The 25,302-nt window shown below is 42.9% G+C and overlaps 1 protein-coding gene across 6 annotated transcripts in view; it reads left to right on the forward strand.

Annotated features, from left to right (window-relative positions):
• LOC147010024 (uncharacterized) overlaps positions 1 to 11,990 on the forward strand; it is a 102,894-nt gene extending 90,904 nt beyond the window's left edge. For 4 of the 6 annotated variants that reach the window (XM_085861078.1, XM_085861077.1, XM_085861080.1 and 1 more), the window contains one exon: positions 524 to 9,643. In XM_085861078.1, coding sequence (XP_085717204.1) covers positions 524 to 1,599 — 1,076 coding nt within the window. In that variant the 3' untranslated portion in view covers positions 1,600 to 9,643. Of the gene's footprint in view, positions 1 to 523; positions 9,644 to 11,322 lie in introns of those variants that run through there. The other 2 variants (XM_085861082.1, XM_085861081.1) reach the window with 2 other exon arrangements.
• Positions 11,991 to 25,302: the final 13,312 nt, after the last annotated feature.

Below are 25,302 nucleotides of genomic sequence, written 5' to 3' on the forward strand. Positions count from 1 at the left end.
AAATATGGTTTGCCCAAGAAATATCTTGACCAATGGTGAGACTCAAGAGTTTGAGTGACTGAACTTATTCAAGAGGATTGTTAAGAAAGTAGATGGGAGGATTTACCTGGCGGATCTTTCGGAGAGAATGTAAAGAGAGAGAGAGAGAGAGAGAGAGAGAGAGAGAGAGAGAGAGAGAGAGAGAGAGAGAGAGAGAGAGAGAGAGAGAGAGAGAGAGAGAGAGAGAGAGATATATATATATATATATATATATATATATATATATATATATATATATATATATATATATATATATATATATATATATATATATATATATATATATATATATATATATATACAGATACTTTTCTACCCCTTTTCCCACTGACATGTTATATTGTCTAATTCAAAAATCGAAATTGATAACTGGTGAAGTATTATTTTCCTCATTCCTCTCTTTTTAAGATCTATACCATTGTGTTGATGCCGATTTTATGTCTGTTTGATACACTTACTGACTTTTTTTGTGAACAATCTTCAGAGAAATCAACGACGATGTTCAGGATGTTTTCTTGGACCAAGAATGTTCATACCATCACTGAGAGATCTTTGCAGCAAGACCAGAAGAGTCACTGTGCGATGTCCAAGGAGTACGAACAGAAATGTCGTCTTGACCAGGTAAAACTGAATATTGACACTTGTGAAAAGACAGACAAGGACACTGAATGCAATGAACTATTTAGTTGCTCCTCAGACCCTCAGGAATACACGAATACCCCTTCCGTAACTTGCATTAATTCACTTGGGCAGAACTCAACCCAACAGGTATATGTAAGTATCCAAAAAGGGGAGGTGGAGGTGGATACTTTAAGGACTGGGAGGACTCCGTTTGACCATGTAAAACACACAAGTGGAAGGCACAACCAACTTGAGGAGCAGTGTAAGTGCAGTGTGTGCAATAAATATTTCAGTAACATCAAAGACCACTGGCTACACATGCGGACACACACCGATGAGAATCCATATGAGTGCAACATGTGCAGTAAATCACTTACATCAAATCAGACTTGCCAAATACACATGGACAAAAAGCCATACAAGTGCATTATTTGCAGTAAATCATTCACACTGAATTCAACACGCAAGAAACACATGAGGACTCACACTGGAGAGAAACCATACAATTGTAGTTTGTGCAATAAATCATTCAGTCAGAACACAGGTCGCCAGATACACATGATGACACACACTGGAGAGAAGCCATACAAGTGTAATGTCTGCAATGGAACATTCTATGACAGCTCAGGTCGCCGGGCGCATATGAGGACTCATACTGGGGAGAAACCGTTTAAGTGCAGCTTCTGTGGTAAATCATTCAAGCAGTACGCCAGCCGCATGGTACACATGCGAACACATACTGGTGAGAAGCCATACAAATGCAATATTTGCAGTAAATCATTCACACAGAATTCAACACACAAGCAACACATGAGGACTCACACTGGGGAGAAACCATACAATTGCAGTGTGTGCAATAAATCATTCAGTCAGAACGCAGGTCGCCAGATACACATGGTGACACACACTGGAGAGAAGGCCAAGAAGAAGTCAAATTAGTTGGGATGGAGAACGAGTCATCATGAATGTCCAAGACCAAGGACATTACAATAATGCTTCAAAGAAAATGGCGGGATTGAGTCAATCAGATAAATGCAGGCTTTGTGGGGAAGAAACAGAGAGTATCAGCCACCTCTTTTCGCAATGTAAAAAAAACTCGTGTCGAAACAGCTGTACACAGAAAGACAAGACAGAGTCTGCAGAGTAATCCACTGGCACATCTGTAAATATTAAAACATCCCTGTCCCAGAACAATCATATCATAGAAACAAACCAAATTTGATCCTTGAAAATGAACATATAGTGCTCACGTATGACATGATGATCCCGTCAAGTGTGGACATTGCAAACAAAGCATTGCATCTGGACGTAGTGCTCAAACACAAAAAGGAAAAATAGGCATTGTTGATCGAGGTCTCAGTTCCCAATGACTTTGGACTAAATGCCACAGAAAGCAGGAAAATGACCAAATACCTGGATCTGAAAAATGAGGTCAAGAGTACTGTATGTGGAGATTGAAGAAAGCTGAAATTGTACCAGTGATAGTTGGAGCGACAGGAATGATGAAGAAAACCCTTATTGACTGTTTAAAACTCATTCCGGGGAATATCACGACAAACGAGCTAAAAGTGGAGGCTGTCAGAGGTTCAGTGAAGATTTTGAAAAGAGCCCTTGGAACGAAGTTATGAGAACAAAGTTTCATAATTTGGTTCATGAATAATGATCCTTTTCCGAAAAAGGAGGTGGAGATTTTGATTTCTGGGAGAACTTGCTTCCACCTTCTGAAACCCGCAAATGGAGATAACAACCAATGAGAGAAATGGTATAAATGCAATGTGTGCAATGGAACATTGAGTGATCACTCAGCCCACCAGGTACACACGAGGTCTCACTACAGAGAAGCCGTTTAAGTGCACTTTTTGTAATAAATCATTTCCTCAGAATTCAAAGGGCAAGGTACACATGAGGACTCACACAGTGGAAAAGAACCCTAAAAAACAGCCATTGGAACAGGACTATGAGAACGAGGATTCACAATTTGATTCATGAATCATGATCGTTTACTGAAAAAGGAGGTGGAGATTTTGCCTCCCACCTCCTGAAACCTGCAAATGGAGATAACAACCAACAGGAGACAAGCCCTCCCAGTGTTCTGTGTGAACAAAGGTATTTTTCCTTCACTTATATTTATATTTATATCAAAAAAATACAGATGGCAGAGTGCTCTCCTGTGAATGGAAGGAGAGCTGGAGGCCATCCGAGGAAAACATGGGATGTGTTGCTGAGACGATCTTAGAGTTAAAGGCCAAACAAAATGGCTAACAAGGGATTGTGCAGCCTGGAAAGAAGCTATTAGGTGAACCAGGGCTTCCACATGTCAGCACGGAAACGGCTGTAAAACGGTGATGATGATGATGATGATGATGATGATGATGATGATGATCCTTCAGGTGCAGTAAGGCCTTTATTTCTTCATCACATTTATTGTAACATCAAAAAAATGCATATAGTTCAGTGTCAATTCTCAAAAACTCTTAGAACAAAGATATGATCAAACCGAAGACCAAACACTGCATTTTAGTCATCAGAAGGAACCTGAATAGTATTCGGGTTTCTTCTCCTCTCCAGTCAAACCCCTCCAGGCACAGCCAAGTTAGCCCAGGAGCATTAAGTGAAGAACACCTAGAAACATGGAAAAAAATGCAGAAAGCTGATTTTTTTTTCAGGGATGGTTCTCTGACATCTCCTGAGTAAAAGTGCATAAAATCCCGAAAAATCCCGTTTGTGCTAAACGCGTGGGAACGTGAAATCCAAGATGGCCGCCGTTTTGCTAATTCCGTCAACCGGAAATCAACTAATATCACATATGGTCATGTAATACATGATTTTAGGGGTTTTAAGGTATGAGGAATTCATTAGTGATGTCCTTTTTTAAATTCTAAAGTCATTATAACCCTCTAAATCGAAATTTTGGTAAATTTATTACAAAAAAAAGGCATCGGCAATGATCTGTCAGTCATCTTCAACATAGATTAGTCCATCATGACACCAATAGTACTGTAATATATTCTTTTCAATGTTTCTGATGCATTATATAATTACACATTATACTATATTTCCATTAGAACCCACACCAACTGTTCTCATGGTAACTCACAAGCATGAGAATTACATGAGAACTCATGAAAATCTTATGTGAAATGACATTTCAAAATGAGAATTTGATGAGGTCACATGTGAAATGAAAATAGTGTTGGAATTATCATGACTTCTCCCATTATAATCTTATTCAAACACAGTTATACTATTTTAAAAGGAAAATGGAAGGATGCACATACAAGCATATGTACATTGATGATAACTTTGCCAGAGAATTTGAAAAAGTTAAAAATGAAATTGATAGTGCTTTCTTATCGTATCAAATGATTCCATTTAACTTTATTCATTGTTACTGTTGTTACCATCAAGTGGACATGCATTAGTGCAGTTCTGCCCAATGCATGTCGAGCACATGGCTGAACAGTCTAGACCAACTTTGTGGCATGAACACTGTTTCCCGCAACCGGTTTTACACCCACATGACACCATGCGTAATACAGAATCAGATGCAGGTGGTCTGTGTAGATTGGGATGAGCATGTCATCATTGCATTCCCAACCCCAGTCAATTGCCTGTAAGGAGTTGCCCAACCATTCCTGCACAGCATAGTAGGCCCGATAAACATGATATCTCATAGCTGCAGATGTGGGAGGTAAGCTCTCAAGTTGAAATGATGCAGAAGATGAGGATTTCTTCTTTCAAGTCTTTTTCATCATTTGCAGGTATGATAAAAATTGGCAGTGTCATGGGACACACACGTCTCGTTCGCATTATATAACTTTAAGACAAACATTTCCCCAGCCCTGGCAATTTGTTCATGAGTAGCGTCATTTGCCTTGAAAATATCAAGGAATTTGCAGTCCTTATTCTGTAACACATTTAAGGCTGTCTTTTTACCCACTTTGTACATTGCAGAAACAGTATCACACCCTGTGATACCATGGGAGACAAGCAGATGGTCCCTAACACTCACATGCAAAGCCTCTCTGATACAGTCTGTGCTATAAATGGCATTATTTGCATATTGCATGTACAAGTTTGGACAAGATCTGTCGATCAGCATAACCAATAAGTCTATCTTTTCCCACCAGAATAACTGGACGATCACATCCCTCGGCAAGCTCGATAGCTGAGTTACAAATGAGGAAATCTGCATCTGCTTGGCTTTGTCGGCATGTTATACCATTACGGGTTAAAGAAGCCATCAGAGCAGAGATAAATCTAGCTTTGTTATTGTGGTTGCCAAGAAAAGAAGGCTGGCTACAAGCCACCGACATTTCAAGTTCAAACACAATATCCGGAGATACATTTTTGCCAGTTATGCGACGGCATTGCTCGGCAAACTTAGTGGACATAGAGCGTTCACCATAGCCATCGAAACACACAATAGCTTCATTTCCATGGTTGTTGACTACATATGAAACATATTCATTGATAACATCGTTATATGTACAGTCCTTGGGCCACAGTACACTATGTAACAGATGTCCTCCATCAACAACACGGAGAGCATTTTGAAACTCTCCGGCACACATAGGGTTAACATAGGATTTCAGGGCATCTGCGAGTACACTTTTGGCAGTCTTGCGCATCACAGCACTCTCAAAAAGGGATGGCGGGTGCTTGGTGAACTCGTATGTGAGGTGAACTTTCATTTCTTCACGTTTACGTATGACACATGTGACACGAAGGAAGAGGGAAATGGGATCAATCTGCACATGGCACCCACGGACTTCAGCACTATTGGTGGCAGCACCGATGGATATCACTTTATCGTTCCTCTTGAGCTTGGCATCTGCATAGTTCTTGCCAGTGAGTTCATTAGCAGCCAACTCCCCCAGTGCAATCGCACGATCTGCATTGGCTGTTGCGGGAGCAACAATGCCTGTGGAAATGCAGACTAACCTGTCCTTGTATTCACCCTTGTAGATGAATGGTGAATGCTGGGCAAGGTAATCTTTAAACTTCGTCAAGTGAAGACCATCACGGGCTGTTGAGGTAGGGCGTAGGTCCTTGTGCTGATCGGTTGTGTTGGAGTGCACACCACTGAAGACCTCCAGAGACTCACAAATTTGAACAGTTTGTGGAATTATGTGCACCATTTTTGATTCGGTGCTCAGTGTGACACCACGACCATGGGCTTGACCTCCTCGAGACTTAAGCATCCTCATCAGTACTTGTTCGATTGTTTGGTCTGTGAAATTCCCAGACCAGAAGCGGTTACTTCTCTGGACGGTCCAGTATCCCTCTGATGTGTACTTGGCAAATTCTTTCTTGCCCATTTTCGTCTTCAACTGGATGACTTTGCATACGCAGTATGCCCACCAGCATGGAGAACAGGTATCATTTTGGTGATACAATATAAATGCAGCTCCCAATCTCCACTGACGTCTGCACGGATGAAAAGCAGTAGGATTCCAACCATTTTAGGTATTCAATCCATAACTTCCCTGTCCTGCTGCTCAAAGCTTCGTCCTGCTGGAGATCGTCCATTATCTGCGAGAACTGTGTGACGGCATGTTCTTCGGAAAGAACTTCTGGGAGACACGTGTGTTTGAGCAGCATGTCGTGTAGGGATTTTACCTTTTTCAGGTTTACTCCACTCAAACAGTTTGGGGTTTCAAGCAAGTGAGCAACAAGGGAAGCTGCTGATAGCATGTGGGCACGCAATGCTCGAGCATATGCATGGCCTGTGAGCATATGATTTACTGAGTTATGTGCATAAACAGTTTCCCACTGGTTTCTCAGTCCACTGTCACTCATAATATGACCCACAGACCCTAAATAGGACATGACTAAATGGAACCCACCGAGCCTAACGAAAATGTTTGTGAGGTCAGGAGATGACGTGACTATATCAGCAGCCTTTATATACAGGGGCTGGTCAAAGGTCACTGCAACTGCACCCAGCTTGTACTTCACTGAGCAGTTTTGTACAAAGGAAAGGGCAGAGTACAGTGTATCTGGCTGAGTGGGTTCATGATTAACAAACGGGAGGATGTCAATTCTACTAACTTCAAACTTTCCCTGGCAAACAGTTTGATTAAAGCCACTCCATGATGGACAATAAGCTATATCATCAGTCACAAAATAGCTTGCCAGCCACATGTCATCCAGCTTAATTGCTGCCTTTAGACCAGGGGGATTAGGGTTTGGGGGTAATAGTGGTCCAATCAATACCCGCTTCAGACCAGGAACTGCTGGTTTTCTGTACCGTTTAAGGGCTATTTCTCCAAACTTTCCAACATTGATAGAGCTCCTGGTACTGGTTGAGCGGGGTACCTCAGGCTCAACGTAGTCGCCAGCTGGAGTTTTGCATGCAATACTGCCCAATGCATGCCAAGTATTGTGCCCAGTCAAAGTACGGATATCAATGTCAGCATTATCAAGAGCAAAGTTAAGAAGCGATCCCTCCCAGTCATACTCCTTCTCTGTTGTCGGAAGTAATGCATCATAAAGTCGCAACACCTCTCGATAGTCATCCGCAAAAGATATGTTACTTAGCATTTCGACAAGCTCATGAGACTCAAGATTAGTGTTGATGTACACAGCTATCGCCAACAGAATAAGCGATACAAACGATCTTGGGCGAGCAGCAGCTGTTATACCATGTGATAAGCTAAGTACACGACGTTCACATTTATTGCCTTTTATCAGGTGTGATAAAAGTGGAGATACCATATTATCACTACTCTTTAAATCTGAAAACTTGGGATAATGAGACGTATCATATCGCATTGACCGCATCTGATCCTCTATTAGAGTTCCTGCCAGGTCTACTGTGTTCTCAGCTGTTAATCCCGTTGCTTTGTAGCTATCTCTAAGTATTCTACTTGCTTCATCTAAAAACGTGTAAATGGTCTCTTTTCCATGTTCACTGGTTATTATGAGGCTATCACCATAATGTTCCTGGAGTTTCGTTTTCAGATGTTTAGCTGTGTAACACTCTCAATTGGCAGAGAACTTTTGCATGAGTTTTTCGAGATCAATGATCGAGTACTGATGGATATCACTAGAATCTATGTCTTCACAAAGTTTTTCGAAAGCTCGCTGTTTTAAATCATCCACAGAACCAGAGGGGCATCCCTTCAGCTTCTTTTCAAAAGCGCGGGTTTTGTGGAATTGAACTTGGTAGTGATGATGATATTTAGCCTCAGCTGCTACAAGATCCCCAACGTTCTGGACTCTGATGTGAACTTCTTTACCCCAAGTATCATCTCGTTCTAGTGCTTTGGCTATGATGGATGAGAGGAGTTCTGTTGTTTCAGCCTTGTGGATATATTAACATCGATTTATAGCTAGCTTATTATGCTGATCAGTGTCCATGTACTTTCCACAATATATGCAGTGTGTTTTGATATTAAAAGTGGGAACGTGGGAACGGCAAATAACTTTACTTTCTCTATCTCCATCATTATCATCACCTCCCATAGCCATGTTCTTGCGTTTTGTAACGTTAGAAGGTCTAGTGTAATTAGTTTTACAAGATATATGGGCTGGGATCGGAGGATGCTCTTGCAGAAGTTTTTTGTCAACCCCATCCTGGAGTTCCGCACTGATTTTTAGGATGTTGTCGAGTCCTTTTGTGGTAATTACGCTAGCTTCTGAGGTGATGACCTTGTCACAGAGTCGACATATATCCTGGGCTGCCATCACACTTTATTCATCTGAAGCATAAAGAGAAGTATATGATGGCAGGATAAAGACATTGTTTGAACCAAAATAAGGAGGCTCAATTGATACCACAAATTTTTAAAGTAATAAAATATGCCCATCGGTGTCAACACAGTAATGCTGGAAACATACAAATCAACAAAAAACAGTTTAGTCACATCCAATAAATATGATAATTGACATCCATTATATTCATTTGTCCGGTTAACATTGGTTGGTGTCATATGTATCCCATGCATGTATAATGCATTTGTACAAAATTTATTTTGTTCAACCGCTCACATGTCATGACCTTTCTTTATTTAAAAAAGGGCCATGATATCAATTTTGATGGTATAAATGATGGTTTATATGGAAAAATAACATCGGGAATGAATTCCTCATACCTTAAAACCCCCTAAGATCATGTATTACATGACCATATGTGATATTAGCTGATTTCCGGCTGACGGAATTAGCGAAACGCTGGCCAACTTGGATTTCGCGTTCCCACGCGTTTAGCACAAACGGGATTTTTCGGGATTTTATGCACTTTTACTCAGGAGATATCAGAGAACTATCCCTGAAAAAATCAGCTTTCTGCATTTTTTTTTTCCATCCCTATACTAATGCTCCTGGGCTAAATGCGCTTTTCAGAAAACTTTCTGCAATAACTCACTTCTCTTTCGACACATAGATAAATAAAAAAGTAAAAGAGACAAAAGAAAAGAAAAAGCAAGAATTGGAATGAATAAAGAGAAATATGATAAAGTAGAAAGAAGTGTGAAAGGTTGGGAAGAGGTTGGGAAGAACCTGGATAGATAGATTTCAGAAGGTACTTCCCAGGCTCAAACACAGCAACAGGAACAAGCTACTAAAGAACAACAAAAACTTCACGACTTGCTTCTTGAAACATGATCCCATCCCGAAGTGAAGGCGGATATCTTGAGCCCTTGAAGGACTCTGTTCCACCTTTGAAACCAGCAAATGGGGGGATAACGAATGAGAGAAACCGTGTCGTATGTGCATTACATCATTTCGTCACAATTCATCTTGCACGGCAAACAAAATAAAATGGTTCAGTGCATTGGTTGAATCTAATTTGTAAAAGTTTTCATCTCAACAAATCTCTACACATTCATGTTATTTTTATTAATTATTTTTATTTTTATTATTATGCTTGTTTACAAATTTGCTGATAAATTTCCTGTCCAAGAATAAATTTGCTGTTTGGGAAATAAAATGCTGTGAACTTGACCAAAGCAAACAAAATAAAAAAAACTTTTCACAATGTTTATTTTCTTTATTACCTCCACCTCTGAACGTGAAGGAGGTTATGTTTTCACCCCTTTCTCTCTGTTTATCTGTGTACAGAATATCTCAAAAAGTTGTAGACAGGTTCGGTGTGCAACAAGGACGAACTGATTGGATTTTGGTGAAGATCTGAATCCAGATACAAAAAGTATTTAATTTCTACAATGATTCTTCACCATTGAGAGATCGGGCCAAAAAGGATACATAGCACGATATCTCAAAAAGTTGTGGACGGATTCAGATGAAACTTGTTGGACAGGGTGGGTGTGTGACCACGACGAATTGATTTGATTTTGGTGAAGATCTGGATCCGGATCCGACTACTAAAAATTTTAAGTGATTCTTCACCATTCAGAGATCGGACTCAAAAACGATATATAGCATGGCATTTCAAAAATGTATTGGGCCAGATATGTTTTCGTGGATCAGCCATTACAGGGTAGAGGTATACGCTCTACCGAGTGCCCTTCTAGTTACCTTCGCATTCTGCGAAAGGTTATGTTTTGGTCGGTGTGTATTTACTTATTTGTTTATTTATTTATTTATTTGTAATCTTGTGATTCGTATAACTTAAAAAGTATTAAACCGAATTGCATGAAATTTGGTGGGATGATTGGTTATTAGCCAGGAAGCATTCGATTAGATTTTGGGATCGTTCGGGTCAAAGGTCAAGGTCACGAAAAGGTCAAAATCGTCTTTTTACGATAACACAGTCAATTTTTATTCAATTTGCATGCAACTAACGCCAAAATGTTCAGAATTCAACGCCTCATCTTGTGATATGCAATAGGACACAATGACGCCCATACTCTTGTTACCGGTTAGGGGTCAAAGGTCAGGGGGGTCACGACGTTGAAAAATATGCGGTTTTTGTCATAACGCGGTCAATTCTTGTCCGCTTTACATGAACCCAGCACTAAAATGTTCAGAATTTAATGCCCAATCTTGTGACACAATGACGTCATAACACATGTCACCGGTTGGGGTAAAATGTCGGGGGGGGGGGTCACGCCCTTGAAAAATATGCGGTTTTCTGCATAACTCAGTCAATTCTTATTCGATTTGCATGAAACCAGCATCAAACGAGATTACCTTCTCTTGTTGAAACGTATTTAATTCACCGAGCTTGCGAGTGAAGACTCGCCAAAACGACGTGAGTTGATTGTTGTTTAGTCCGTAGCCCCCGAAAGTCAGGGGGGGTCATGACATTATAGATATGTGGTTTGTGTCATAAGACCATTCATATGAAACCAGTTCCCCACACTCATACCAAGAACAAAAAAAGTAGTGGCGGCGAAGGTATGCGCTCTATGAGTGCCCGTTCTAGTTTTTAACTGTTTTATATGTAACATAAATATTGTACAGTAAGTCCTCGCTTTTCGCAAGGGTTGCGTTCCTGGAAAACCTTATGATAAGCGAAACTGTGTTAAACAAAACATATTTTCCCATAGAAACCAATGTGTTAAAGGGGGGATGTGTTTTTGGCTCGGAATATTTTGGACATAAACACAAATAAACAAAACACACTCCTCGAGTCGTGGAGACTTACCCCGAGGCTGGAGGAACGGAGTTGATTGCGGTGGACAAGTCACACTTGCGGAGTGGCAGAATCGTCCCCTTCTTCACTTGACACTGTGCTGTCACTTTCTTCACCAGCAGGAACGGTCTCTTGGCAGCCGGTTGAAGGAGCATCCTGGATGGTGGATGGAGTTGGTGCTGCATCTTTTGGCTTGAAAAATGCATGGAGAGTGGGCTGGATGGCTTTCTTTTTCTTTGCTGCATAACGTTCCTTGTAGCAACAAAGGGCATCATAAACAACACAGCTAAAATCAGTGCTCCTTTCAAGATTTGGATCTTGCTCGATAACAAATTCTGTGGCACTTTCAAACGAGCTGAGGATTTGGCTGAGGTTTTTCATGGTGAGATGCTCGGATGAAGGTGTCACAGCATCTTCTTCTTCCTCAAGAGCCCACTGCTGTTCCAACTCCATAAGATCTTCATTGCTTAAGGGTTCTGCATGAGACTCCAGTAAGTCATCCACGTCCTCTTCGTCAACCTCTTCAAACCAACCTCCTGCGCCAGGTCTACAATTTGACTTGTAATCAACGTAACATCAGCAAACCCCGTGAAATTGTGGACACACTCGGGCCACACTTTCTTTCACACAGCGTTCATTGTGGAGGCACTCGCCTCCGCCCATGAATCCTCAATGTTTTCCAAAGCCATTTTTATGTTGTATGTTCGCCAAAACTCCTTGATTGATAGCTTGTCCTTATCAGTTTTTTTGATAAGCTGCAGCATGGTATGCTTAACATAATAGGCTTTAAAAGCAGCAATAACTTCCTGATCCATAGGCTGTAAAAGTGAGGTAGTATTTGGTGGTAAAAATACTACCTGCACGTTTTCACACCAGTCTTCCATTTGCTGAGGATGGGCAGGAGCATTGTCTACAAGCAGCAAATATTTGTTGTCAATGTTGTTCTCCTTGGAGTACTTCTCAACATGATTGGAGAAGTAATTGATCACGTAATCGTGGGTCAATGCCCTAACAAACTACGCACTTTTTCTTGTATCGCAGCAAGAGATAAAGGCATGCGACGTTGAGTTTGATCTTCTATCCACACACATAATAAACGCTCCATGTTGTGCATGGCACCATCTCTCATTCTCGTTAGTGTCGTTGCACTCGAACTGGTCGCAATCTGTGATATTTTCTTTATCTTTGCCGAACTTTGAACGATCGAATGTACAGTCGATGCAGCGATTGCTGCGCGCGGCCGATTTCCGTTGTCCCTTCACCTCGTTCATGTCTTTTAATTATATCCAATTTCACCTTCAATGTGACAGCCTTTCGTTGTCGCTTGAAACGAGGTGTGCTCGGCAAAAGACTTGCGGGTCGCTTGGGATTCATACTGGAAGGTATGCAGGCGAGCGTGAAGAGAATACGTACAGTACAGCATACAGTACATGCGCAGTAAAGTGAAAGTGTGTTTATGCGCATCCTGTGTGATTGTTGTTTTTTGCAGGCAGTTTGAAACTTTTTTTTGCGTTTTTCCTTGCAATGACATTACGATAGGCATAAAATGTTTGCGATAATTGAAAAATTGGTCATTAAAACTAAATTACGAAAAATCGAAACTACGATATGCGAACTTCCGGTTAGCGAGGACTTACTGTATATGTAATATAAATTTATATGCTTTCTGAAATAGGACATTAATTATAATTTGAACCAAAACTTCCTAATGTTCTAAACTCATGGAGATTGCCGGCAAGGATTGGTGATAAGATAGAATGGCATTTGTTGGGATGGCAAGGTATAGCACAGGAATAATCATGAGAATCCCCAATAAATGTGGACCACAACAATTGAAAACTTTTTTTCCTGTTCCTGAAAATTCATAAACTGTTGAACATTTTGTTTTGATATTGCAGAGATCTATTCCAGGTTAGTTCAGGTATGGGAGCATATGCTGGAGCAGCGCATCATGCGTTCACTTTCTGCACTGCATTCACTGTATGGGACTACATCTGGCCATCCATCCCCCATGCAGATGCCTGGCCGAGCCCCAAATCCGTGAGATGCCGATCAACCTGCTGCAAAGACGAAGTACGTGGTCGGTCCGTTGGCTTCCTCCACTCACAAGGCTCCCTCGCTGAGAGAATCTGGTGAGCAGGATCAGCGTCAGGAAAACGAGCCACATGTCCATACAGCTGACACTCTTAGACTATACAGGTAACAAATCTTATCTCAGTCTCCCTCAGCAACCACTCATTGGACACAAAGTCTGACTCGTGATCCCCAAGGATTCTTCGAAGAGAACTGGTACCAAAGGAGTTAAGTCTACATCTCAGATCCTTGATCAGAGTCCAAGTCTCACATCCATAGAGCAAGCCTGGAAGGACCAAGAGCTTGAAGACTGAGACTTTCGTCCTCCTACTTAGGAAGCAACAGCACCACACCCCAAAATCTAGTGAATCCATGACTCCCCAGGCCTGACCCAGATGTCTCTCTACATCTGGCTCACAATATGCTGAGACATGAATATCCTGCCAAGGTAAGTGAATCTCTCCGTGACCTCAATGTCCTCACGGCAAACAGGTACAGACAAGATAGCAGCATCCAATGTCATTCAAAGTCTGAGTCTAATTTTGACCCAGGAAACCCGCAATCCCAGTGACTCCGACTCCTCATTCAGTGCCTCGAGGGCCCCCATAAGGATATCAAGCATCTCCCCAAAGATGAGTGCATCATCTGCGAAATCAAGGACAGAGAACTTGACATTCCCAAACGATGCACAGCAGCTTGATCTGTCTGACATCCTGCCCAGAATCCAGTCCATACAAGCACTGAAAAGTGTGGGGGCTAGTATCCAACCCTGGCAAACTCCAGTAATAACTGGAAATAAGCCAGAGATGGAACTACCACACCTCACAGCACTCTCAGAATCAGAGTATAGTTCAGAAATCAGATTGATCCGTTTTGGTGGCACCCCACGAATATGGATAATCCTCCGGACGGCATTCTGATTCAAACGCTTTGCGTAGATCAACATAGTAGTGAGTAACCCCTGCTAAAACTCTTGTCTGCGGTCGGTGAGGACCGGAAGAGCAAGTATACAGTCAATCGTTGACTTCTGGTGTAAATCCCGACTGCTCTGGGTGCTGGTGCTCAAGCAGATAGTGGCGAACCCTATCAAAAATTATTCGACCAAAGACCTTGCCCAGCATTGAGAGGAGCGTTATCCCTCGGTAGTTGTTGCAGTCCTAGCAATCACACTTCCCTTTCCAGAGAGGGACAACAACGCCCCTCTTCCAGTCAGTTGGGATGATGCCTGTGCTCCAAGCAGAGTACAGAACTGCATGCAACGACATGAGTACAGCATTTCTTCCAGCCTTGAGAAGTTCAGATCCCAGGAGCTTTACCCCCTTTCAACTGGTTCACTGCAGCCTGTGTTTCCACAAACGAAGGCGGTTCACATTTGATTGGAGGGTCAGCAATAGGGATTGTAACACCCCTGACATTCAACTCTACAGCTGGTGCATCAGCCTGGTACAGCCACTCAAAATAACCAGCCCAGCGAGCCTTCACTTCATACTTCTCTGTCAAGAGCTCAGCACCCTCCGCTCTAACTACAATACACCAAGGGACGGGCTCGGATGAACACAATGCACAAATTCCTCCGTAAGCAGGATGAGATTCACCACAGGCGATGCTTTATCCCTTTGCCAATCCCCCACACATTGGCCTCCTTGTCCAACCTCAGTTCAAGTACAGTTTTACGCCTTAGCTCCCTGAACAGTTCAGCTCTGCCATTAAGCCTGGCTCTGTGACTGTGGTTGATGTTATCCAGTGTCTCTTGGGAGACAAAGATCTTCTTCATCTGACGGTGGGTTTCAAGGCATCCACCCGCAACATCAAGAATGGTATTCTTGATGGCACTTCTCAACTCTTCAGGATTCCCCAAAACACCCAGACATCCCATATCCCCACTCAACCTGTTCACAAACTCCTCAGCTTCACGCTCATCCTTGCACTTGTCAAAACCCAGCCTAGGCTGCAATAGTACCATTCTCCTGGATTTGAGCTGCAACTTCAGAGTTGTTACACCAGGCCTGTGGTCAGTATTACGGAAATCAGCACTCCAGTAGACCCTGCAGTTCTGGAGCATCCTCCAGCGACCATCAACGAGCACATGGTCAATCTCCTTTGCCACATTACCAGCGTTGGAATACCAAAGTTCAGCGATGAGGCTGTGGGCATTGAAAAAAAACTAGACAGCCACCACAAGTCCACGACTTCTTGCAAAGTCAAGGAACTTAGTGCTATTCTGGTTAACAGTTCCAGACCCATGGGAATGAACACGGCTCATAACCTCCCTATCAGCTCCAGTCGATCCATTGAAATCCCCCAAGACTCATAGAGTATCTTGCCTGGGGAACTGATCAACCACAGATTTGAGCACGGCACAGAACCCCTCCTTCATAGTGAGACCACTCGCCTCAATCAGATCGTATACACTGACCAGGGAAATGCCACCCAGGGAGTGACGAATCCTCGGTCTCATAATAGGCTCGATGACTGGCGTTACCTCAATTATCATGGGAGTCAGCTTTTTGGACACAGCTACAGCGACTCCTTCAACACGGTAAATATCAGAGCGACCAGACCAGTCATGGGTTTAACCATTATCCAGTCTCCGGACTCACCACTATCCGTTCTCCGAACCTCCGAGAGTGTTGTAATACCTATGCTCAAATGCTGAAGCTCAGATGATAGCACAGACACGTGATCATCTTCTCTTCGGGACATGACATTCCAGGCACCCTCCCAAAGGGACTGCCTCAGGTTAACCCAAGGAGACCACTGCCTGGTGGATGACATCTCAGTACCACTCCGAGACACACCACCACAATCTGACCCAGGAAGTTTACCCCATACTTTTCCTCCTATCATCAAATAATGGGGGTCCCGAAGGCTTTGCCCCAATCCCATCATCCGGTGAGCTGCCCTGGAAAGGGCAGCAACACAGGAGGAACTCCCATGGAATGGGTTTTCAGTTTTATTTGCGTTTTTTGTGTTTTGCAGAATGAGGTGTTTTCCAGTGGCCGGAATGCAAATCCTGCCATCATCCTCCTTTATAAAGGTAACCCAACTGCAGGAGGACATCATGCGTAAAAGGCAGCATGGCATTTATCGATTTACCGATGGTATCGCCCGATGGAAGGGACGATCGGGCAAGCCGTAAACCGCCATAATGGCGGTGCAATAAAAATAAAATAAAAACCCTCGCTCCAGTGCACAGCCCGGCCAGGATGTGACAAGCATCCTGGTTTGGGCAAAGGAAGCACGAGTTAGTGGGATGGGTTAGCTGAGTTAGACCGGCCTCATTGGGGCATGAGCTGTCCTCCATGTGGCCCATGGACTAGTTAGTGGGAATTTAGTTTAGATTTAGAAATTGGAAATTGATTTTGGGAGACATGGACAGACATGGAATGCGCAGTGGGGACGGAGCTGAGCCACGTCGAGTAAAAGGAACGTGCATGAGGAGAAGGGATGACGAGGGAGCACGAGTTAGTGAGGGGAATTTAGTGACGAGAATGGCAGTGTTGAGTGATTGAGAAATGAAAAATATGTGATGAACGAGTGTGGGTCAACGGGCCCAAGTGTGTGAATGGAGCGAATGTGGAATGTATGGTGCGAATGAATGAGTGGGGGGAGGAGTGTATCCCGCCCACGTGACCCCGGGGTCCTCTCCCCTCCCTTCTCTCCATCCTCTGCCTCCCTTCCCCCTTTGTCTCCCTCCCCTGTCTCCTCTCTCTCTCCTCCCCCCTTAACATCTCCGTCAGGGAGCGACGGGTGGGGCTTGCCAGTAACAATAGTAACTAGAACTGCCACTTTATAACTGCTGGCAGTGATGACCGGGTACCCAGTCCGTCCGCCTTTTGATACAACATGGGACTTTCTGCAGATGACAGTCACAAAGTTTCGCTTTGATCGGGAAAGTGGTTCCAGAGAAAACATTATTTAAGAGTGATACAAACACAGGCCTGCTTCGAGACGGCGTGGAACAGACGAGTTACGAACCGGGCAGCACAAAGCATTCAATTTCGTTATTACTGGCTTCCAGATTCAAATAAATAAATAATTCTGGCTCCCAAACCGTGTGACCGATCAGGTTGAAATTTTAAACTTTTGTTTAGCATATCACCTGAATTATAAATGTCAAGTTTTGCATATATAGAGGCAGCGGTTCCAGAGTAAACATTAATTAATATTTATCCTTCAATCCAAGATGGCGGCCAAACCATGTGACTTGTGATGTCATAATTTGCACCACGTGTGCAAACACGATGATGGATGATAACTGCAAATTTTCGCTTCTCCAAGTTAAGCAGTTCCAGAGAAAACATTATTTAATATTTTTCTTAAAACCAACATGGCTGCCAAACCCTGGGCCCGATCCCTTTGAAATTTCAAACGCTCATTCCGCATGAGCGTTCCACCATAAACTTAATGTTTCACATTTATTGATGCAGTATTTCCAGAGTAAACATTAATTAATATTTTCCTTCAATCCAATATGGCTGCCAAATGTTGCGTCGTACCTCAAAAGGGGATGAGAACTTTTTATTCGCCATGGAGAGGCGGTCATAGTGGTCGAGTTTCGCCTGGATCTGTTCAGCCGTTTCAGAGAAAAAGACGTTTGAAGATATTGTTTTTCAATCCAAGATGGCTGACGAACCATGTGACCTATGACATCAGAAATTTATATTCTGCTTTCAACTCGGTAATGGAACACATTTGTGAAGTTTCGTGTAAATCGGTAAAGGTGCGTTTTTCTATCCAAGATGGCCACCAAACCATGTGATGTGTGACCTCATAATTTTTACCACGCGTGCCCACACGATGGTAGATGGTAATTGCAAACTTTTGATTCGTTAGGTTAAGCGGTTCCAGAGAAAACATTATTTAATATTTTTCTTAAATCCAAGATGGCGGCCAAACCGTGTGACTTATCAATTCCAAATTAACAAACTTATATCGCCTACGTTTCCCGAATATACGTCTGAAATCTACCCTTCATCCGACCAGCGCTTCTGGAGAAGATGTTTGAAGGTTTTTGGGTTTTTTCAAGATGGCCGCCAAACCATGTGACCAATCAAGAACAAATTAACAAACTTGAGAAAGGACCTCACGGGGAATATATGTGTGAAGTTTCGTCTTCATCTGTCTTGCCCTTCTGGAGAAGAAGATTTTTAAAATTTATTCATTTTCAATCCAAGATGGCTGCCGAACCTTGTGACCTATGATATCATAAATTTAAATTCTGCTTTCCATCATAGACCCAAACAAGTGTGTGAAGTTTCGTGAAAATCGGATAAGGTCTATTTTTCTATCCAAGATGGCCGCCAAACCATGTGACTTCTGAGGTAAAAATTTTTTTACCATGTATGCAGACTTGAGGGAGGAAGGCACTTGCAAATTTTCGCTTCGATGGCTTATGAAATACCAGAGAAAACATTATTTAATATTTTTCTTAAATCCAACATGGCGGCCAAACCATGTGACCTATCACTTCGAAATTAACAAACTTGCATCGCATGCATGTCACGAATATAGATCTGAAATCTCGCCTTCATTGGACCAGCGCTTCTGGAGAAGATGTTTGATGGTTTTAGGGTTTTTTCAAGATGGCCGCCAAACCATGTGACCTACCAACAAGAAATTAACAAACTTGAAAAAGGACCTCAGGGCGAATATACCTGTAAAGTTTCGCCTCAATCTGCACAGCCGTTCTGGAGAAGAAGATTTTTTTTAAAAAAAATTTCAAAACAAGATGGCGGCCGAATTACGTCACCGATGACGTCAAAATATTTTTTTCTACGATGAATTTTTGTGTAGATGACGCTCAAGAAATTTCAAATTTTTGCCATGTGGCGTTCTACTTGACGAATTTTTACTGGGATACCTCTTCACTGATGACGTCACGAAAAATCACACGTATTCCCGAGAGGGAGCTTGTTAAAATGTATCAAGCGAAATTTTTTTACCCGAGAAGGTTTCCGAGATACAGAGGTCCAAAGTTGATCTGTTTTTTCAAGATGGCGCCCGTACCACGTGACCTATGACGTCATAATTATCAATTATGTATGCTATCAAAAAAGATACATATTTGGTGAAAATTTTGTGTCGATTGGTCTTACCATTTCTGAGAAAATGGCATTTAAAGCGAAAAAAATTGGAAATTTTGCAAATTTACGGCGGAAGAAAAATAATAATAAACAGAAGAAAAACAATAGGTTATCCAGTCCATTTGACTGGATACCCTAATTATCGATTCCCCAACACACGACATGAAAAAGTTCCCACGTGGTCACGACGCTCGGCCTCCGCGTCCGGAACGTGTCGCCTTCAATTCCCGCCCGAAATCCGCGCCCTGTTCACCCACACGTTCCTATCCGAGGCCTGGTCTGTTCGGGCCGATCCATTCCAGCGAGATCGATTGTTCGGACGCGGGACGTGGAGAGAAACGTTCATCCTCGTGATCAACAAGATCCACAACATCGCGAATCCCGTCCAAATGGAGCGAGAGAGAAAACACGAGAAAACAACTCGAGTATTTTCTTGCCGGAAGCCATCACCACGTGAAACTCCTTTGTTTTTGCTCCGGCAGGTAATTAAGTTTCGTTATGAAATAATCCTCCATTATTCGCACAAACCAACGATTTGTGAAATACACAGAGGAAGGGTCGACGTGCTTCGGACAGAAAATACATCTGACTTGCCCGTCGTGTGTAACGTTTCATCGTGACGTCATTCCACACCTGGTACGTCAGCCGTCCATAATTCTTGAAGAGAAGACAGGAGGAAATTCGTCGAGTGCAAAATGGTTTGAAACAGTTATTTAAATCATCATTGTGCATTTAATAACAACACACCAATAACCATTTTCTTCGTTTTGTTCATTTCGTGTCTCCTCCACATGGAGAACCAACGAACAACACGTTAGTAGTGACGTCACGGTGAACCGTCCATTCCCGATTGTTTTCCCACATTTTCTTTTTATCATTTATTCAGTTGATCAAGACTTGGATCCGTAAAAAAATGACTTCCCAAGTAAAATGATGAATTTGAAGTTCGTTGGGAGGTAAAACGCTGGATTGTGCCTGTGACGTCACGGAACTCGAACATGAGGCTCGAACCCGCGAATCATTTCTGAGGAGCTCGTGAGGAGCTCGTTCCAATGAAGCGATGTAACCACTCGGCCATGCCAGCGCCGATTATACACTCAACGATATTTATATATGTACTTTGTAATGAACCACAATAACCACAACCAGCGTGGTTTATAAAACCTGTTTATTCACTGGACACTGATGGAGAACACACAATATTCATGATTTTGATTACAGAGTTTAATCAAATGAGGATCACTGACGTCACACGAGCTCCACCAAACGTTGTGAAGTTTATATCCACGTTTTGATCCACGTTTTCCATTCTCAAGAACGAAACTTTGTAAAATCCCACGGAAATGGGGGACGAAACTCGTGTGTGATGATGATGATGATGATGATGATGATGATGATCGGGATAATGATGTTGATGATCGGGATGATGACGATGGTGATAATGTTCAGGATGATGATTATGATGATGATGGTGATAATGTTCAGGATGATGATGATGATGATGATGGTGATAATGTTCAGGATGATGATGATGATGATGGTGATGATTCTCCTCCACAATCACGAAGAACGCACGAGGAATTGAGATCACTTTGATGAGTGCGGATTGTTCACGCGAGACCTTCTTTCTGGGGACTTTCGTTGAATGGAAAAATGTTTTCATTACAAGTGAGAAACTACATTTTCTCAAAATGAAAAAAAACATGTCAGGATGGAATCTCCAAAAAAACCAACTCAACATGGTCAGAAGGAATGACAAGATTTATATGGTATAAATGACACCACAACACAACACCACAATCCTTTTACGAACTGACATCACGACATCTTGTGACATGTTTGCTGTTGGTCACAATGGTAACAATTACATGAAGTTCGCCCAAACATGTTTTTTTCATTTTTATAAAATATTTTTTCTCACTTGTTTAACTCTGACAATCTAAAAAATAAAATTTGTCATCCGTTTCTTTGTCTGTCTGTCCATGTATGTTCAGGTTTGTTGCAAAGACCGCTGGTCCGACAACCACCACATTTGGCACACAGACCAAGTCAGAAACAGGGTTTGCCCTGAGGGTGTTTTATCCATCACCTCAGTCTTTAAAGACCCCGAAGACCCTTTAATACCTCCAATACCCTGAAAACACCAAAACGCTTTTCACACTCCAAAGACCTGCAAGACCCTTGAAGACCCTTAAATACCCTCAATACACTGAAGACCCCTTAGACTCCTTGTAAGACCCTTTAGACCCCAAAGGCCCTGAAGTTCCTTCAGACACTTTCGACTCCTCAGACCCCAAAGACCCATAAAACCCCTTAAACCCATCAGACAGATTCGACGGCTCAGATCATTGATCGTTTCGGGTATTAGACCACTTGGACTTTTTTCGACCCTTTTTACGTGCTTGAGAGTTTAGACCCTTCCGACCACTTCCACGCTAACTACAATTGGAACATACCCTTTCAACCAGTGATCTTTACTATTTTGGAGAAGAGGGCCACTTTTGCCGATAAGACATCAGTGTGAGAGCTGCCACACCACCTGCAGGACTCCAAAATGGCTGCTGAAAGGCCCAGCATCCACGCAATCTTTTTGCTTGTTTTTTGTTGTAATTAATGGGCTGCAAGCGTCATTGTTTGCATGCTGCCATCCACTGATGTAGTGATGTTACTTTTACACTTCACATTGGAACACTCATTTGAACCCCTTGAGTCAATACGACAGCATTGTGGTGGATTATGATGGGGGTGTTTTCACATTTGTTTGTCGGGGGCGCAATTTAGGCCACCAGTGGCTGCCAGTGGGGCCGCACAATGAAGGGCTTTAGAACATCGAGAACTTTTTAAGCGCACACCACACAAACATCGATAGTCCTCTTACAAAATACAGACGAACTGGACATGTTTCAGCAAGTACAGCACTGCACAAACTTGACCCACCCAGAGGGTGGGTACTCTGCTATGGATACTAATAAAAGGCGATGTGTGTGTGTGTGTGAGTGTGTGAGTGTGTGTGTGTGTGTGTGTGTGTGTGTGTGTGTGTGTGTGTGTGTGTGTGTGTGTGTGTGTGTGTGTGTGTGTGTGTGTCCGTCCTCCATCACTCCAAACTCATGAAACCTCGCAGCCGAAAACTTTGCATGCAAATTCACAGAACTCCAAGGAAGTGCAAGAGTGAAAATTGGGTGTTTGGGTTAATTAAAAACACCTCTTTTGAAGAAAATTAACAGCCTTATTTAGTAATATCCTTTATCAGGCACATTCTCGGTCACCGCTCTCTGAGGTCTTAAGGCGAATCCTGGACAACCTCGCTGGGGTCTGAAGCTGCCATGTTTTTTGGCCTGCTCAACCATGCCTTGACCTGGAACAGGCTGCAAGGATTTTTTAATGATAAAGATTTTTTTTTCATTTTCCCTACTCATATTATCAAATGCCTGTTCGTCATAGCTACGAATCGCTTGGGTACATTGCAATGCTGAAAAACGCCCGAGACGCTAGCTTTCGTTGTTTTATTTCATTTCCACATATGTGTTTGCCACGACTATCTCTTAAACTAAGCCAAATTACAAAATGCAAGCTCCAGATTTGAACTCAGCAGCAGTTCCAACTCCTCACAAAATTTTTCATTTGTCCAATTCAGACATTGCATGGGCATTTCAGGGTGCATAGTTTTATCGACGGCAATCGCTTGCCAAACCAGGCATTCGATTGGAGTGCTTGCTTTGGTGCTTCAGCCACTCACCAAGCACCCTGCAGTTGATAGTGGTACAGTTCGTGTCCTGATCGGGATGAACAGTTGACAGTTACTACAAGGTAGAGGTACATTTACAGTGCACACTGACGTGGTATATATGGGTAGATTTGGATCTGTACGGACTCTCCGTGGTTGTGTGGGTATGGCATGCCTGCTCCAAGCGACATGGTGGAAAAGTTTGATCCCGTATATTTTGGAGGTTTTATCAGGTTTTCCTTTGATCTCGCGACTGTTTCTAAAGCATTTGGTGATCGGGTGTTCTTCACAAAGGTTAAATGGTTTCTCTTTGTGAATTTCAAAGCAAAATGTATTTGATGACACCAACTTTCTGAGCTGTTTGCCGTATTAACGTGTTTCATAAATTATCGACCCCAATTTTTTTTCTTCCCGTCACTCGCAACTGTTTATAACGTTTAATGTTTGTGAACATCTCCCTGAAACGTCGAGATAAATGCAACGTTGTTTTTCGGTGGGAGCACTCAAGGTTTCTGGGTTGCATACAGTACATACTGTAGTCGGTAGTAATCACACTGACTCCAATCTGACGATTCCCAAAAAATTGTTGACTGGTATCTACATTTTCAGCTTTCAGAATGTGGAAAGGAGTTCTTAAAGGGCGGGCTTAAAGTATCCACTTTCATTTCAGTAATTCATGGACCAAGGTGTGAAGTTTTTTTTGTTCTCAAAGTTTTGTCCCAGTGGCTCTCTTCAGGATGGTTACCGAGGCCCGGACAGCTTCAACCTATAGTTCTTTTGTAGTCATATTTCCAGGGATGGTTTTTAATATCTCTGTGAGGTTCTTCATTATCATTCCTGCAGCTCCATCACTGGTACAACTTTGGCATTCTTCAGCTTCCAGGATCTTTTCATTTCATTCTTTCGGTTTTGGTATTTGTTCATTTTATTGATTTCTGCATCGTTTCATCCCAAAATCACTGGTATTAACACCTCAATGAGCAATGCCTTCTTCTCTTTTTTGTACCCAAGTATGATATCTGGTCGCAATGCTTTGTTTACAATGTACACACATGATTGGATCATGAGGTCAAATGTGAACGGTATTTCCATGTTTTCAGTGATTGCTTTTGGTTCATTTTCCCACGAATTATCTGCAACTGGAATATCAAAGTTTTTGCAGATGTGCTCACGGAAAACTTCACAAACTCTGTTGTGTCGTGTGTCCAGCTGTTCTGACACGAGTGTTTGTTTTTTTTCGTGTTCGGTCATAAAGCACAACATCATTCTCTTTGTTCACCCCACATCCATCCCTCACCTTTCTCTCTTTTGCTTCCTACTCCCCCCCCCCCCCCCACCCAACTATCTCTCTCTCTCTCTCTCTCTCTCTCTCTCTCTCTCTCTCTCTCTCTCTCTCTCTCTCTCTCTCTCTCTCTCTCTCTCTCTCTCTCTCTCTCTCTCTCTCTCTCTCTCTCTCTCTCTCTCTCTCTCTCTATCTCTCTATCTCTCTATGTCTCTCTCTCTCTCTCTCTCTCTCTCTCTCTCTCTCTCTCTCTCTCTCTCTCTCTCTCTCTATATCTCTCTATCTCTATCTCTATCTCTATCTCTATCTCTATCTCTATCTCTATCTCTATCTCTATCTCTCTCTCTCTCTCTCTCTCTCTCTCTACCTCTCTCTACCTCTCTCTCTCTCTCTCTCTCTCTCTCTCTCTCTCTCTCCCCCCTCTCTCTCTCTCCCCCTCTCTCTCTCTCTCTCTCTCAACGCCTCCTTACATCCCTCCCTCCCACAGTGTATAGCAATGTTTGGTGAGGTGTAGCACTCCCCCTCCCTCCTTACTCGTTCTTCCCCCTTTTCTCGCTTCCCCTCCCTCCTCCCTCAGTGTTTTGCAACGTTTGGTGAGGTGCAGCACTCTCCACCTCCCCCTGCCTTCCTTAATCATTATTCCCCCTTTCCGAGCTTCCCTCCCTCCTCCCTCTGTCCTCTCCCTTCCCTTCCACCCGTCCTCTCTGCTCCCGTCCATACTCTCGATCTCCCTCCCTCCGTCTCCTGCCTTCCCTCCATCCATCCTCTCTGCCCCCTCCCTTTCATCCTCTCTGCCTCCCTCCCTTCCATCCTCTCTGCCCCTCCCTTCCATGCTTTTCCCTCCCTCTCTTCTCTCCATCCTCCCCCTCCCTTCCCCCTCTCTCCCCCCTCCCCTCCCCCTCTCTCCCTCCTCCCCCTTTACATCTCCGTCAGG

The sequence above is a fragment of the Eptatretus burgeri genome, chromosome 17 (genome assembly GCF_056783735.1).
Source record: "Eptatretus burgeri isolate ZD-2024b chromosome 17, Ebu_testis_v1, whole genome shotgun sequence".
Classification (NCBI taxonomy): Eukaryota; Metazoa; Chordata; class Myxini; order Myxiniformes; family Myxinidae; genus Eptatretus; species Eptatretus burgeri.